Source organism: Argiope bruennichi, chromosome 6 (genome assembly GCF_947563725.1).
Source record: "Argiope bruennichi chromosome 6, qqArgBrue1.1, whole genome shotgun sequence".
Classification (NCBI taxonomy): Eukaryota; Metazoa; Arthropoda; class Arachnida; order Araneae; family Araneidae; genus Argiope; species Argiope bruennichi.
Window position 1 is genome coordinate 73355856 of NC_079156.1, and position 18748 is coordinate 73374603.

The 18748-nt window shown below is 29.4% G+C and overlaps 1 protein-coding gene across 2 annotated transcripts in view; it reads right to left on the reverse strand.

Annotated features, from left to right (window-relative positions):
* Nucleotides 1-18748, reverse strand: part of LOC129972798 (dual specificity protein phosphatase 22-B-like) — a 301383-nt gene that overhangs the window by 13834 nt on the left and 268801 nt on the right. For both annotated transcript variants that reach the window (XM_056087070.1, XM_056087071.1), the window contains 2 exons: nucleotides 13436-13552; nucleotides 5991-6115 (listed from right to left, as the gene is read on the reverse strand). In XM_056087070.1, coding sequence (XP_055943045.1) covers nucleotides 5991-6115; nucleotides 13436-13552 — 242 coding nt within the window. The remainder of the gene's footprint in view (nucleotides 1-5990; nucleotides 6116-13435; nucleotides 13553-18748) is intronic.

Genomic DNA, 18748 nt, shown 5'->3' on the forward strand with positions numbered 1-18748 from the left:
AAACAAGAGCAATGTAATCGCAAAACAAGGAATTAGATTCATAAAAATTCAGCAGTTTTAGCACTGAAATGCAGATTTATACTGAATTTGATTGAGCAAAATTTGTCAACGGATTAACCGTCTGTCGGTCTGTATTCATATACATATAAACGAGATAACTCAAAAACACATACATAGTTAAATGAAATTTGTTAAGCAACTTATTTTATTTTATTTATTTATTTATTTTGCTTTTTAGTAATAACCCTCATTCATAGTTCTACAAAACTATCATGTGCGGGACTCTGATAATAAAAAATTGAGCTCTCGTGCCGCTAACGTTCTGACCTAAGGCTCACACTTTTTATACGGGGTTAAGGAAGACAACACCTTTAGTAAGGTGGATTCGAGAAAGTTCGAGATTCGAGTTTCCACTCCCGTAAGTCCCCCCCCCCCTGCTTTTGGAGATAAGATGATAATTGAAGATAAGATGATGATCATGATGTTTTGGCGATGCTTAATAATTTAATTTGTCACAGCAAAAGGCAGTCAGTCTTTTTAATGCCTTTTCCAGCTAAATTGTATGCCCTTGCCCGAAATCTTAAATTGCACGAATGTGCAATTAAAATTTTCAGACGACTTATTCTTGTGCCATTCTGTACGGAGAATCATATTCCAGCCCATCTTTCTTTATTTGATTTTCTCCACAATTAATGTAATCCAAAGGATACATAATGTTCATTGTTTTGCAATAACTATAAGACCAAGTAGGAGTGGCCTGCCTATAACTTTCTCGTATATTTTCTAATAAAAACATTGGATAGATAAGACCACGAATAACGATACAGATGTTTGGCATTAATTTTGGACTTTTACTGAAATGATCGTGTTTTCATGGTGATTAATCTCTGGCATGTGGTTAATTCACAATTATCCAAAAACTGAATTTATATTTCGGACTCCTTTTTCGCGGCCGAATGAACCCAAAATCTGATACCGAACAACAATTGTAGTCAAAAGATTATAAAACAATTATCATTTATTTAAATATTTGCCTTTTCCAGTTATTGCGTTATCGACCGATCAATATATTTGGTTCACAATTTGACGAGTTTCTGCATTTTAGATGTTAAATTTCTGAACAAAATTTCAACTATCCGAGTCTTTAAATTTTGCAGTTATTGTAATTACTTTTACTCAGACAGGCTTCCTCTGAATGGATTTCGTTCAAAATTTGATAGAAATCTTCCAATGGGATGCAAAGCTTATATACGAAATTTCATCTTCCTAGCTCAAAGTCTCATTAAAGCCAAAGGGTTCACAGATAATATAATTTAAAAAAAAAATGCGTTTTTTGGACTCTGGGATTTTAGTCATAATCTGAAATTTAAATTTTTTTGACGATTATAATACTTTCCCTTTGTATAATTTATATGCAAAAGAATAAAAATGGAATTAGGTTGATTTCAGTTATGGTTCTTCACAAATAGTTCCATAATTAAAAAAAAAATCGTATAATTAAGGTCATACTAACAATAGTTTGTTCATTGTGGGTGGAAGAGCTATAGCACTCCATATATGTGTTTTAAAAAAAGTTTTATTTTTAGGTAGATTCCTGTTAAGCAATATCCCATGATTGCCGATTCTAATGAAATACCTATTGCACTATTCTGATGACATAACTTCGGTAAAAGTTTCACAACAGAGAAAGAGAATTCTCTGTGAGTTTTATGTAGCTTCTTCGATCACAGCCCTTAGAAGCTTAAACAGCAATCTTGATTAGATTTGAATCAGTGAGAGAATAGGTGATAGGGTGAAAGAGAAATGCAGGGGAAGATGGGTGAAACTCATTTTCCCTAACAATGGAAGATCATTCAAGTGAGGAGAATTTTTCCCTCATTACAACGGCTTTTGTACTGATTCTTTCTCGATAGCTGCAATTGTTTAGAAATTAGCAACTGAAAAGAGATTTTTAACGACAACATAGATTGATTTTTACTGAAGGTTTGGGGCACCTTTTTTAGAAAGCACTTATCAGTTGAATTCTCTTCCACCTTTTTTTTCATTCTTATAATTTCCTTTCTAAGAGGATTCGACTTATTCGGTCCATTCGTCTTAAGACAGTCGATAAATATATATTTTGAGCTGCCTAAATTAGATTAATTTTTGCTATAATTTTTTTCCCTTTAATTTTCTTTTTCAACACAAGGTATTTGAAAACTCTCGATAAAAACTTAAAGGGACGACAGAACACATCGAGGCAAGAACAAATTATCTTGCAATTCATAGTTTTAACCCTTTAAAGGGCCATTTTTTTCTAGTCGTATTATATTAAAATATTTTTAGGCTTGAAATTAGAATAAGAAAAGGGATTCATTTAGCTTATTAGATAAATTTAATTTGATTCATTAATTAATTTGGTTCATTAATAATTAAGTAATAAATCAAGACACATCATTTTGTCTGAGATAAAGAACTGAAGCATCTAAGTTTCTGACTTACTAAAAAAATGTGTCAGAACTTATGCCAACCTACATAATTTCATACAAAGATTGATAAATTTGGTGGGAAGCATACTTCCCACGGCCCTAGAAAGGGTCAAGACAGTCGATAAATATATATTTTGAGCTGCCTAAATTAGATTAATTTTCACTACAATTTTTTCCCTTTTAAATTTCCTTTTCAACACAAGGTATTTGAAAACTCTCGATAAAAACTTAAAGGGGCGACAGAACACATCGAGGCAAGAACAAATTATCTTTAATCAAGCAGTAAAACGTTAAAAGCCATTTCATGATAGAGATGATCCAAACGAGGGGAAGGCATAGTCATCCGATTTCACAGGCTTGAATTCTTTTTCGGAGGGAGGAGAGGGGAATCAAATTGAAAAGTTAATCAAACAGAATGATAGTCCATAAAGTTAAATAAAAATTTAATATCCAGGGTCTCTATAGCTTCGGCTTCCCGAGAGATGCCTCGTACCCTTTCTATAAGAAATTCACGCCAATCACTTTTGGATGGTTTTACTCCGAACAGGAGTGATATGCAGAAGCCAGAAGAGCACTTTTTGGGATTCTTTGTTAGAAACGTTTTTCTTTTAGCTATTTTGTTTTTAAATATTACAATTTTTTCAATCTCTCAAATGAAATATTCGATAAAGTTGCGGGCTCTACTACTCAAAACATCCGATCCTGGAATATTTGTAGAAATATTTGTAGCATTTCAGAATGTGGTTTAGAGTAAATTACGTCTGGATAAATTAAGGATATATCAAAATGAATTAAGTACCATTGACGGGATTAATTCAGAAGTTCTGTAAAGTATCTTGTTTGATGAGAAATAAATATGTCATTTTAAATTTTTTATCACACTCGACTATAGTGAAGCCAAATCCGGTTGGTGCACAAAAGTTTTCCATTTCTAAAAACAGACAATGATTGATTGTTGCCGATATCTCCCAATCACTACATCGGTACAATGAGAAAACCGCGTTAATATTGGCGAATGCCGTTTTGAGCAGTTTCTCTACCATTCAATATTGTTTCTTTCAATAATTATTTCTTCTTTGACATTCAGGAGTTTCATCTTTCGAGGAAACTATAATAACACATCAAGCGTTGTGTGCGTTCTTAAATGCTTCTGTCGACCATTCAGTTTTGAGCCATGAGCTTAGAAACGTTCTGTACATATATATAAAAACATAAGAAATAATAAAAAGATAAAATACGAGGGCAAGTCAAAAATTATCTACACTTTTGACATAACTCTTCTTTAACTGTGCGCACTGACTTCTGTCCGCGCTGATTTTATTATTATACTGTTGTGATAATGCTGTGAACGTTTGATCCTAATTCCGCCATTTTCCTTCCTTCTGTTGCAGATATATCATGGCTGCTCCATTAGAAGTTTGTACCAAAGAGGAACAGCGAGCAGTGATCCGATTCCTCTAGTAGGAGTGTGTCAAAGGGTCAGGCATTCATCGCAGACTATCGTCGCAATATGGGGAAAGTGCACTATCACGTAAAACTGATGTAAAACTGTGTTTTTGTGTGAGAAGTTTAAAAGTGGTCGAACGCATGAAGAGGGAGTAGGACGGCCATCAACCTCCACTACAGGTGACAACATTCAACAAGCTTGAGAGATGGTTCTGGCGAATAGGCGAATCACTATTGATGAGGTAGCATCTGCTTTGAACATCAGTCATGGCTCTGTCGCCGAATTGCCTCAGATTTAAACGTGCAAAATGTGGTGCAAAAGTGGCCTCACGACCAACCGAAAACCTTTTATTTGGAAGGAATCCGTAAGGCTCGTTGACCGTTGGGCCAAGTGCATTGAAAAGAAGGGAGATTACGTAGAAAAATGATGTGCCTATTATAATCCTAAATCCATGTTAATAAACTGTAGAATGAAAAGTGTAGATAATTTTTAACTTGCCTAAGTAAAAAAGTACTAGATTTGAATAATAATTGATTTCATAAATATGCTCTTTTCACAAAAAATCAAACCTAGAACACAAGACTAAATTCAGTTTCTCAGTAATTTTAGTACTTGGTTTTTAATAAACAATCAGATGAATAGAAAGAAAAGACTGAAATTGAATATTATAGGATTATTCAAAAAAAATGGAGCAGATTTAAATATTTATTTTTAATAAATTATAATAAATAGAGATACTTAAAATACATCAATGATTAAAGAAAAGTTTGATCTACTATTTTTTGCCTTCGGATAATACAAGTAAAAAAAGGTTCAGTATTTTGTAAACGGCAAAGCGACGATGCCTCAGGAAAAAGCGTTTTACGTGCTATAATATACAAAGAGTGAATCCATGCTTGAAATGTCGCATGCGTTTCAAAAGTCGGCTTTAAAAAGCATGATCAAGAAAGAACCATCTCGTTATAAACATATTGTTACGAATCTGTACTGCTGCTTCCCAGCATAGTTGGTTCCACCATCGGAAAGAATGTTTTACAGTCATCTGTATTGGACGGAGTCCGTGTGTCGCGTCGGAGGTCCCGGAGCTTGGCAACAAACTTGGCGACCAATTTTACGACTTTGGCGCCAAAATAGATTATACCCGAAACATCGAGAATTTTCCCGATCCATCCAGTAGGAACCGAGATACGCCTCGAACGTTCCTGATTGGTTGAGAGGCTTCTAGCCCCGCCCCCTGAGACCTATAAAAGGAGGCGGCCGCAGCTGCCAGGGTCGTCGTAGTCGGAACCGACGGTAAAGAACTGTCCTTCCAGAAATAAGCGGAGCAGCGACGGATTGAAGCTAGTGCTGAACTAAGCTGTTTGCTATTGTCTGCAGTAGAGTCTGTTGTATGCTGCTGTTTATGCTATTTTGTATGCTGCACGTCTCGGCTGAAGATAATCGTCTGTGCTGTATATAGTTGTCGTCTTTGTGCTGTCCTGTGTGTCTTCGTGTAAATAAACGTCGTTGTTTTATTTTCTACTGCCATCTGGTGCTTGAGCGTTCTTCACACCATATAACCCCAACTATCCAAACGAACCCCGGAAATTCCGTAACAATATTTACAATTGGTACCAGAAATTCGTAGATGATTTTCCATGCAAAGGTAAAAGCGACAGAAGAAAATCTTGAGCGTATTCGAACTGCTTTCGAATGTTAACTGCAAGTAATCCTCAAACAGAGAAAGTAGATAACTCGGAATTTCAGCAATTAATCAATGACTTGTGGTTAAAATCTATGCCTCCTAATCTTCAAGATCTGCAAGACCGAATTGATGCAGCAGAGAGTTCAATAATGCGGAACCAATTACTACACGTGTGGCAAGAAATGGACTTCCGATTCATTTTTTGCAGAATAACAAATGAGACTCATGCTGAAAGCATAAAATTAAACATTGAACTTTCTTCTGTCCATTGATAAATCACATTTCTATTTTCGATTATTAGAAGTGCATATTTTTAAATCTGCTAATTAGTTTTGAATAACCCTGTATAAGAAATGAATATAGAAGGGGAAAAAAAAGCAAATAATCTCACCAGTGTATTAATACACCTCCACCTGATGCTCGAGCTTTATGAATAAAGTCGTTACATCTTGAAAAAAACTGAGAGAGATTCTGCCCCGGAGTGTCCGCAGCTTGGATACATAAATATTCTTTGTCCTGAAAATCATTTCATAAAATTTCTTACTTAATAAAAAAAAATTAAGTAAAAAATCATATCAAACATTTTACAAAAGACCAACTGCAAAGAATGATTTCATAATCAGTTTTAATGAAATGAAAATAACAAGATAGAGAAAATTACTAAACCGTTTGGTAAGAATTAAAACATTTACATTCAGGCTATTCTAAAGAAAATTTCAATAAGATTCAAACTTGCAGATTCTAACATCGAAGCATCATAATATTTATGCTTGTTTCGTGTCGATATTTTGCAAAGTTGCTCTTGATTATATAATAGCTATAAAAGAGGGGAGAAAAAAAAAAGGTATTAATATCTTAGCAACCTTCATGGACATAAATCCAGAAACAAAAGCAAGGTAGGTATTCAAAGTAACAACGAAGAATATTGTTATAAAATATACTAAAAATATCTTTAAAGATTTATTAAAATTAAAGGGGAAAAAACTGCATGGATATAAAATTGGTAACGTGGGAAGAATTGTTTAAAAAATTCAAATTACAAAAATTACAAAATTACAAAAGACCAAAATTACTTAAAAAATTACAAAAGACCAACTGCAAAGAATGATAAAATTGGTAACGTGGGAAGAATTGTTTAAAAAATTCAAATTACAAAAATTACAAAATTACAAAAGACAAAATTACTTAAAAAATTACAAAAGACCAACTGCAAAGAATGATTTCATAATCAGTTTTAATGAAATCAGTTAAGTGGTGTAAAAATACTGTTTTGTACACTAATATTATTACTCAATATTATTTAAAAAAACGTCAAAATTTTGATTAATTTTCAGCTAATTAAAAGTTTTTAAAAATCCTTTCTTAGCAGTACTTGCCTGTCCAAAAAATAGTTATTGTTTGTTACTAAGTGCAAAATTTGGTATTAAGCCCAAAAGAGGACCGACTAGGCAAATTACGTAGTTGCTTAGGGCAGTAAAGTTGGAGAAGGCGATTAAAAAACTTTATTTTGTTAGTTGCCAAACAAATTTGTAAGAAATATAATTTCAATGAAATAAAATATTTCAATAATATTAATACCATCAAATATATGCTCCATTATGTTCATTTAGCAATTGTAAAATTTAAATACATCAAAATTCTGCTTCAGTAGTATTGTAGATTTTAGGTAGGCTGGTTTCATTAGAAATAAATAAAATCAAATTCATTTTTACACATTTCATAAATTAAAGATTAACATAAAATAAATAGTTAAAATTGTCATCTTATAATGGGAAATTAAACAGCCCAATTCACTGAAAGAGGAGTCTCATAATGTGCATTGCCTACGACAGCAAAATATTCAAATCTGAGTTTGGTTAAGTCCATCGGTCCGTCCTGCACAGAATTTTGAGCATTTTCTTTTATCGAGCATGTCACAAATAATATGCTCGCCTATAAACATCACATTTTCACTACTGTGCTTTTTTTTTAATACCTCCAAATTTCTGTAGTATTTCAAAATATAAAAAAAAAATTTTGTAAAAAAAAGCTAAAAAGGACGATGTATGAGGATGGGTGGATAACCTCTAATATAGTGATTATTCACTCGTCCTTGTTAAATAATTCGATCTCAGTCATGAAGCATGTTAAATCTGATTTGTCAATCATATAGGAATGTAATAAATATTGACGACTGTCATAAACAGCTGAATATCGAATTTATGTATATGGTTAAAAAAGGTAAAAGATCGTATGTGAAGATTAAAGTTTGTTTGTGTGTGTATGTGTTATGATCCGATATTGTACACTTGCCGATTTGGTATTCTTGTGTGTCTCTCTCTCTCTCTCTCTCTCTCTCTGTGTGTGTGTGTGTGTGTGTGTGTGTGTGTGTGTGTGTGTGTGTGTGTGTGTGTGTGTGTGTGTGTGTGTATGTGCATGTGCATGCGTGCGCATGTGCTTATTTTGTTTGCAATTTCACGCTCTGTACTGCTTTGAATAAGACTACTTGCCGATTTGGCATTCTTGAATGCGTGCATGCACGTGTGCTTATTTTGTTTCCAATTTTACACTCTGTCACACTTTGAATGAAACTACCTTAAATCAATTCCTCCAATATGCTGAATTTTTTTAAAAATCATTGAAAAAAATAAAGGTAAAATTATTAATGAAAAAACATGTTAATTTCTGTTAATATGAAAATAGATTTTTTTCCCTGTGAAATATTTTTAAAATATTAATCCTTTGCAATCGGAAATAAAATTAAACGCATTATTATCCTCGGGAGGATTTGAGGGTAAAACCGTATCCTTTGGGAACAGAAATATATAATCGTTGATTGATCTTAATCACGAAATTAAATATCGAAATTTTTATTATTCAATTGATTTTCTTGACAGATATTGATTTTGATTTTCATAATCAAACAATGAATGTCAAAACGATATAATATTAAGAAAGTTGGATCAGAATTAGTGTTTGAAAGTAAAAGATTTGATTCCATAATAAAGTAAAATCCTTTTGAACAACAACGGGATTTCGCTGACTATGAATATAAGACTGTCATGGATGCTGCATCAAATGATAATTCTAAAGTACAAACAAAACTTGAACAGCCAAATCAGATGCGAAATATGCATACAAGTCTGAGGACTAGAAAAATTTTCACGCAATTGAAATTTACTCATTTTAGGTATGTGACTATGTACGAGGTTTTTTTTTTTTTTTTTTGAATATTTGCATTAAAAAAATTGAAAAAACGTACATGAAACAAAAATATACCGATTAAGTGGCAAGTTTAAAATAAATTCGAAAAAGGGTGTTTTTTTTGGTTAAAAAGAGATATAAAGCAAAAATTTTCTAGTTTAGAGGTTTCTCAAATGATTTACTTAACATTTTACAGATGGCTTAAGAAATATATAACCTTTTTCCTGAGTTAAAACATAAGCTGTATTTCTATCCATTTTTTAAATATAGGGTTCAAGTGATAAATAACATGAAATTTCCTATTTTTTTCACACTGTGAAGCACGAAAACAACTATGAAATGTTTCTATATGAATAGATAATTTATTCTCTGGTTAAGGAACTACAGAACATATTGAAGAATTATTATACCAAATTTGAACAAAAAGTAAACATTAGATTTTAATTTAAGAGGTTTTTCGTAAGAAAATTGTATCAAAGAATATAATTTGAGGAAATGACATCTAAAGATGCAAAATAGAATTAAAACACATGTCAATGAAAATATAAAAATCAGTAAACTTCCAAGGTTTTATACAGAAACCTTTTCAAACATTAAAAAGATTAAATAAAAAATAATTCAAAATTTCGTCAAAAATCGACTTTTTTAACGTAATTACCCACCTTAAAAGACAGAATTTTATATCGCAAAATATCCATAAATGATGTTAAAAAAAAAATCTTAAATTTTGAGCCTTTAGTTTGAAATAATGATCTATACTTGATTAATCTGTCTTTATCTGACATTCCGTGAGTAAAACATCTGGAGAAAGAATGCTAGCTTAAGAACTTTATCATGATGATAAAGAAGGGCCGCGGTGGCCTGGTGGTAAGGTCTCCGCTAGTGAGCCGCACGGTTTCAGGTGCGAGACCCGATTCCACCGAAGAACCGTCGTGTAAGGGGCCTGTTGCGCGCTAAATCTGTCAGGACCAAACGCTCTCCCGCTGGTGTGGTGTGGTGTGGTATGTAGCTCAGGTGTCGTCCTTGTCATCTGACCACGGTTCAAAATGACGAGGTCCGTCACAAAATTGCTCTAGTGTTGCTTAACAACGGGACGTCAATGTAACTAAACTAAACTAAAAACTAAATATGATAATAATTGCAAACATTCTATTTTGATCTCTAACCAAATAGTTTTCTTTCTTTTTTTCTCAGAACTCTAACATTGGCAAAAGTCCGAGACAGAAAGATTTTACGAAATGATAAAAATTATTCTAAATTTCATTACTAAACAATAAAAAGTATTGTTACAAATAGGTCCTAAAATTACTTTTCCAAAAAAAAAAAAAAAAAAAAAAAAAGATTAAAAAAATTGTACGTAATAAAATTGGTATCAATCAAAAAAAGAAAAAGAGCTTTTGGATTTTAAAGCGGTTTTGTGGACAATAAAATTATGCTAATGCGACGATTAATATTTTGCTTTCTTAAAACTCAAGTTAAAATTTTGGTAACCCCTTTCTTGGCAAACAACAAACATCCAAGAAGTAATTATGTGCAAAATGTGATATTTTTGTAAAAAAGCACTGCATTATGAACATAATAATTTCCACAAATATTCTGTTCATGCAAATCAGTTACTTTAAAATACACTAGAAACATATTTAGCATCATTTAATTCACTGACATGGTTATATTATGCAATTTTTATCATACTGCCAACTAGTTATTTCTGATTGCAGAAATTATAAAATATTGAATACCGAATCGTCTAATATGAAAATATTAATATTACATTTCGTTAAAATGTAAGGGGGCAAAGAAAGTATCTCATGTTATTACGCAGTAATTCTGCATATACTCTTTTATATAAAAAGACACGCCAAAATCTGTTACGTTTACATTAACAGCTCTTTAAGGCCGATTTTATATCTTGCTGATTTGTGTTTGGTATTAGTGATTCGAGACTTTATCCGATTGTAATGTCTTAATATTAAAATTTCTTTACTTTATTGCGTCTGGAATTATAAATCGAGTAGATTAAACTATTTTTTCCTTTTCCTCGTCTGTAGGTGACTATGGTATAAACTGCAATATGTTATTAAGTTTTGACTAGCTTTCGTTCTCCGACCTCTTCATCGGTGGTGTTTGTCTAAAAACTATTTATTGATGCATTTCTATTTCGCATTCATATGGTTTTTTTTATGTCGATTATGATATATTTATGAATATCATTGAACTAGCAAATAATTCTATTCACTTCATTTCGTTAGATTTTTTTTTTTTAATTTATCAGGGGACTAACAAGGTAGTGATGCTACTCAGTTAAAAAACCATGAAGTGGTAGTTACTTGGTGTAGAGCGGTCTAAAAGGAGGCGCTCCACTAATTTTAATATAAAACCGCACCGGAAAACTTACGATAATAAATTTCAAATTTTGTATTAAAAGATCTGCATCGATTTTTCAGCGTCCCTCACTAAATACAAATAAAAATACCTGAATAAAATTTTTTTATAACTTAATAATAAAATTAATAATAAGCTAATAATAATAATTTTTCTTTCCAGAAAACAAAAACATTATTTTGGATATAAGAGAACTGTTAAAATACTATTTATAAATTCTTGTTTAACTACATCAGATACTTTGATTACTTTTACTAAATACGCAAGATTTTCTACCCAAAAAAGACTAAAAATTGTAGATAATGCCAATTTCTAAACTAAACAGAATTTAGAATCAATGATACCTTAAAAGAATCTACGCTTTTTTAAATACAGCTGGGCATAGACGATTCTGATATTTTTTCAGCCATGTACTGCCTTTTCATATAAATATAAAAACGGTATTAGCATCTCTTATTCAATACTTATGATGAGAGAGATCCGACAAATAACAAGAAATAATTTTATTTGATTCTTTTGGTTTCGCTGTAACAAGATTAGATGGCGTACATTTCGACGTATATCAGACATAGAATAGAAAATCCTTTTTACTTGTTCATCATAATTGCATTAAAAATTGGGTGGACCAAATTCCCAAATCAAATTTGTATAATCGTAACATTTAATAATCATATTTAAAAGTTAAAATACATTAAATATTTTCAGTGTAACTTTGGATAAGAGCCTTCTTATAAACTTCCTGCAGGTTTAGAGATCTTTTGCGTTTATTTTAGTATTATATCAACATTTAAAAAAATGAATGAAATTAATGGGACTTTAGTTCTTCCTCAGGAATTATTCATGACAAATTTGGTGCTCAAATCTTCATTAAAAATAGAAACCTCCAGTTTTTTATTACAGTGAAAAACATGGAAAATCAAATCTATTTTCAAATTGTATAAATTACGATTGTATAATAATTTGAAATATTGATAACTACCATGATCTAAATTTATCTGCATTATCTGAATTTTAAATTAAAACATTTATCTGTAAATTGTCAGTTCTCTAATACTCTAAAACAGAGACACCCAAGTTATGGATCATGACACGACCTTGAAAATATATGTATTTTCCCACAAATTGAAATAATAAGATGCGGGCTTGAAATTACATCGCATAATAAATGTTTTTTCTTCCTAAAAATTTTCTTTCGGCTCACAAAATCGCTTTCCTAAACACGGTGACTTGTTTCGGAAAAAAGTTAAAGCGCCGGGAATGAAAAGGATTACAAAAGATAAGGTTTTGAAATAAATAAATAAAAATAGGGCACGATTTTTAAATTTGTGAACCCCTGCTTTCAAGATGAAAAGGCTGCAGCTGTGGTTAATCTAAATTTCTAGGTATCTAATTTCCTTTTATGGATTATTATTCTTTTTCTTTCACTTTTTAATAGATCATATCTCCTATCTTCCTCGCCAGAAACAGTATTCCTAGTATACGATGGTGTAGTAGAATGTACACAGATCGTGTACAGATGGTGTAGTAGAATGTACAATGTAAGTAGAATGTACACAGAGATTCTATATTTCATAAGCCTGGATTGAGGACTAAAAATTTTCAAATAAATCGATGATTCAATATTATTAAATACCGAACTACAAGTTGTAAGAGATTTTTACTGTATATTCAAAATGGCGTCTTTTAATAAAAGCAATGTATGTTGCATATCGCAGTACGGTTTCTTTTAATCACAAAACCTCATTAAAATCATATAATATTAAAAAAAATTGGGCCAATAATAACATAATAAGAAAAGCATTTATCAAATAAAAAACATAATTCCATGAAACAATAGATTTACCGAATTTATATGTTATTTTATAACATTAGATTATAAAAGTAATTTTTAAAAAGTGCAGCTTAAAAAAAGAAAATAGTTTTTGTAACTTATTTTTCAAAACAAAGACACTAATTATCATTTTATGAACCTCTACTTTTTACTGAAAAAGATATGCTTAAATTAAAGCTCCCCAAAAGAAGATATAATTTTGGAAAAGATTCAAGAAAGGACAGAGACAACATAAGACCCATGATAATTAAACCCTCTCTTATGTTTGTTCAACTTCTCAAGAAACTTTGTAACATCATACTAAAATCTACCAAAACAAACTGCTGACAAAAAATATAGCCTTTTACAAACTTTTATTATTATCCATAATTATAAAAGTGAACTCAGCAAAAATAAAACAAATTAAGACTATGAAAGAAAAGTTTAAAAATAATATTTACCTCATGAACTTTTTTTGCATTGTCGTGGATGGATATTATATGGGTAATATTATTGGCTCGGAGTTGTTCCTGGTCTTTTGCATCCCTGAAGTTTCCAACGTATAGACCAGGAAGAACCTGAAAGAAAAAAGAGAATGAAACAATTATAGTGTGAATTATATATTTTGAACATAATTATTATAATTATTTTGACTTTCTTTTTAAGACATTTTTAAATGCTGCATGACAAATTAAACCCCATGTATACCAGAACCACCCACTGAAAAGTTAATATATTGCTGAAATAAAACATTTAGTAAATTATGTTTATGAAAAGAACTTCAAGGTCATATATAAAGTAATAGAAATAAAATAAATTATATATAAAAAAGTTATACTTTTACATAGGAGATATGTAAGTACAGAACAAAGAATATACTGTACATTCCAATTAGAATGCAACACCTTAACCCCAAAATTAGTTAGAAAATATGTTACTGATTAGCCCAATTTTAAATGCACCTTATATCATATTTGTATATAACGAACAATCAACAGCTTTACTTCCGCAGTAAAACTCACACATTTCTTGAAAGAAATTCTAAATAAATTTTTCAGAGGAACAATAAGATCTGTTCTTCAGTAAGATGTCAGGTTTGTTTTCTTAAAATATTGGTAAGATGATAAAGTATTAAGTTTGCTACAGGTAGATGTTACAACTATTTTTTTGAATAATTCTACGATATCATCTTTGCAAAAATAAATACCATTCAGTTGGTTTATGGCCAACTGACACTGAGCCAAAGGAGAATGCAAAATTTTATTTTAGAAAACATATAGTAGACATCTGAAAAGTTGAATTATTTGCATTCAGTCAGGCATTTATTAAAAGTGTTGATTAGAAACAATAGCATAATCACAAGTATTGCATCAATTTTGCATTAGCCTGTGTATAAGTTAAAAAAAAAAAAAAATTCTAACATTAAAACTATTTCAAATGTGGTACCAAATTAACATATTTTTTAATTTATCTAATGAATAATAAAGCATGCAATATTTTGAAATAACATCTTTGTTAATTAAAATTTTATTAATACTCAGCATATATAATGTATAATATTCCATAATGAGCAAAAGATGGTTTGAAAACAAGGAATCTACATATAAAATATCTGAAATTAATTTTCATAAAAAAATTTCACAGAGTTGGAGAAATTATTTCAGGTTCAATAAAAAAACAAATTTCCTCTATTGAAAAAGTTAATATTTCAGTTGAAGAAAATGAATGCAGGTATTATTTATTAAAAAGAAGGGGGTTGGAGAAGTTTAAATGCACTGGGCATTAACACCAAACACATGATACTGAACTTTAAAATTAAATAAATAGTCTTGCAGGATTTAAAAATTCTTTAAATTGTAAGGGAAAATTATTGGAAGTAGAAAATTCAAGGTGTCAGATGTAAAATATCCAACTTACATGCATTCACTTTCCAATCTTTTTGAAAAAAAGAACTGATAATGATTTAAAATAGATTCCCTGAATGTTATTTTAAAAACTATCAATATAAAATGAGAATATACTATCTACACAACTTCCTTGAAAGATTTTCAAAATTTGAAAAACTAAATCTGTTAAAAAAGAGAAATTCTTAGAACTTTAAAATTTTTTCAAATATCAAAGTTGTTTTAAAAAATTCAATAATAAAATTTAAATTATTCTGCCTAAATGGGAGGGAAATTCATTCATTCTTTCATTCATTCACTTTTATTCATTCAGATTTCAAGAAACTAATCATAATAAAAATAACTAATAAAAGTAGAATAACACTGCAAAATAGTTAACTCTAACTTTACAAATGTACTACATTTATTATTACCTCAGGAGTTATGAAAAGTGTTTGAAAATGAATTAACTGAAAAATAAAACATGGTTAAAGGATCTCTATTACCTAAAAAAGAATTATGTGACTAGTATAATTTTACAAAGCTACGTATAGTAAAGAAATAATTAGGAATGCCCAAACAGGGTACTAAGTAATAAAATATTTATGGGCACTTAATCTCAGGGGTGTGCCTTCACAGATGAACTGTAAACAACTAAGTGGTAAGGCATAATGAAACAATTACTTCTCCATTATGTACTAAAATGATTTATTGTTGTTCTAATAGAAAAGCATATAAATAATAGGGCAAATTAAAATAAATGTTTTCTTTTAAGAATACCTTTGAGAATTTAAATAAAAACTGAAACTTTATTTGGAAAACTATTTATATGTTTCATAAATTTTTTAAATAGTAAAAATTCTCTATATTATGGCAAGAATTTATATTATAACTTAGATTATCTAGAAATTTCTGTATAGGGGATTTTAAAAACATCTAGCTTAATGGAGAATATTTTTGTAGAATTATATTGGTTATCAAATATAATATAATGAAAATAATTTCATTGCTGTAAGTTAAAAACTTTTAAAACATAATTTTTCAAAAATAATACTTTATTAAAGAGTTTTTAACTTTATAGTAGAAAAACTAGATTATGCAAAATATATATATGAAAGAATGAGAAATATTTTTTTAAATGAAAAATATTCAATTAAGTATAAATATACTAAACTTTTGAATGAATAATTATTGTGCATTGTCAAATATGGACTGAATGAAACATCTATGGATTGAAAATTAATAAATTTAAATGAGAAATATAATAAAAATTATCAGAAAATGTCTAGAAAATTATGCAATGACAAACATAATTTTGTTGATAAATTTTACAGAAGTATAATTTGATAAAATTAGCAATTATGAAATATTTTTAGTTATGTTTCATCTTGTAAATTTCAGAGGTAAAAATAATTTTAATGAAATGCAATTTCTAAAAATCATGTAAACTCTGGTGTAATATAAAATAAGAACAAATTGTTTTATGTACTACATTGCTTAAAAATTTTAGATTACTACAGATTTCCTCTTCTATATTCATGTACACTGTGAGGATAATTATACAGTATTAACCATTTTTTATTGTGTTTATTGATTTGTGCCAGTAAAGTGTAGAATATTGTATTGTCTAAATTATTAATAATTCATTTCATAACCAAAAATAATCCCCACTATCATCATACTTTATAGATAATTTTACTTCATTATCACCTTATTTGTTATAGAAAAGCTCATTATTAAGGGAAAAAACATAAATGATAAATGAAGTAATCTAATAGGCAGATAGAAATACTCATAGATCATAACTTTTCCTTTCTACTAACAACTAAAAAGAAAAGGGAGGAGGTCTAATTTTTTTTTAATTTTAAAAGGCTGTTTTGAGATTTAAATCCATAAAGTGATCTTATTTATTCTATAATTCCTTTTTCTTTTCAGAAATTCTCCTCTTACAGATTAATTCCTGAGATAAATAAGGAATAGGTAAATTAAGAACAAAACAATTCCTTTATCTTTTCAGAAATTCTCCTCTTACAGATTAATTACTGAGGTAAATAAGGGATAGGTAAATTAAGAACAAAACAACTACTTACAACTTTTTAGTAATTTTCTTTTATTTTCAACTGTTCTTTATTACTAAATTTGTGATGCACTGCTTCATTCCTCTGATATGTAAGAGAATCATAGATTGTATCTTATAATTTAGTAACAAGAATGAGAAGTTCCTTTCAATTCCTTTGCTTGATTTACCATAAACAGCTATTTTGAAATTTCAACCATCAATAGTTTGTGTTCTAAAGATTTGTCTAAAGCTTAAGTTAATGTAAAGACTTTGGTTTTTCATAACACAAAAACTGTTCATAAATATTGTAATATTAATATAGAAATATATTTTGAAATCAAATGAAGCATATAGCTTCTTATTAGATTCTGTATTAATACATAATAGTTTGATATCTATATTCGGTTACAAACTATTATTTACTACATGTATTGGCGCCTCTGTGAGGCAGTTGGTAAATGAGGGAGAGTCAGTTTACAATCTTATCATGCAATTCTATCTCTTGGACTTGGTTTGAAATGGTGTTTAATCCAAGAGGGATAAGAAACAATGAACTATTATTTTTAAATTTGTTTCAGAATATACAGGTTTGACTCTTTATCCTTTCTGAGGAATTCTTTCTTATTTTATTAGAAAGAAAAACATTTTTGATTACTCGCAAATAGAACTCATTTTAATATAATTATGTTTACATTTTGTATATCTAAATGAAAACCTGTAGAAAATATAATACAATATTGTTATAATATTAGGAAATATATTTTAAAGAAAGTTAATTCTTAGATCGCAGGAAGATACAGTCTAAAAATATCTGTCTACAATGGTGATTTTAATATCTATGCAGAAAAATGCTTTTCAATTTTTCAAATAAATGAATAAAAAATCTACATTTTCTTTCCATTGTAAGTGGAGACACTATTTCACTTCAACTCAACAAAAAATCTGGTGATTACACAAGGAAAAACCAATATCTCCTGAAGAAATCTCCCTTTTTTAAGGAAGTATAGGTAATACTATAACAAAAAGAAGAAAGCTATTTAAGAAGCATCAACTAAAGTAATTGAAGAAGGGGTTAATCTTTAAGAATATTTACAATATAATTATAGATGAGACAGATTAGGAGGGAGGAAGATTAAAATCCCAATAAGTTTACATCTCGTAATGAAAATGTTAAATCTACTAGATTATCTAAAGAAGTACTTAGCTATATGACAGAATAAATTTATCTATCATTTATCCCTATTATAATATGTTTGATATCAAATAAAATTTAAAATCAATGCATCAAATCTTGGATGATCATATTTTGTGGATGAATTGTAGATGAAGAAAAAATAAAAAGAATTTGATTTTACATTATGTAACCTAAAGCAGTGTAATTGGAATATAAACATATATCTAAAATATGTTATCTAATTAAACTTGTACATGTAATCTTTCATCAAGACTTCATTACTAGGCATAATTTTGATTACTTTTATAATACATCTTAGGATTCCTTAAGTAAAGAGTTTAAAAAATACAAATTGAAAAAATACATATTACAAATTTTTCTTAGCGACAGTATTAAAACAATAATTCTTCATTAAACTTGTAGTTTTTTAAGAGAAGGAATTAAGGAAGTATGATGAATTTTATTTGTAAAACATTTGTAATTTAATAGCTAATATTTTCCTCTTTTACTTAAAAAGTTCTTCATAGGTATTTCGTGAATGTTCAATGCATACACAAATTTCATATTTCTTTGAAATATTTTATACAAGACTTGAAATTTTAATGGGTTTAAATTTAAGATTAACTTAACCCAGAATGAAAAAGGATTCAATTAAAAA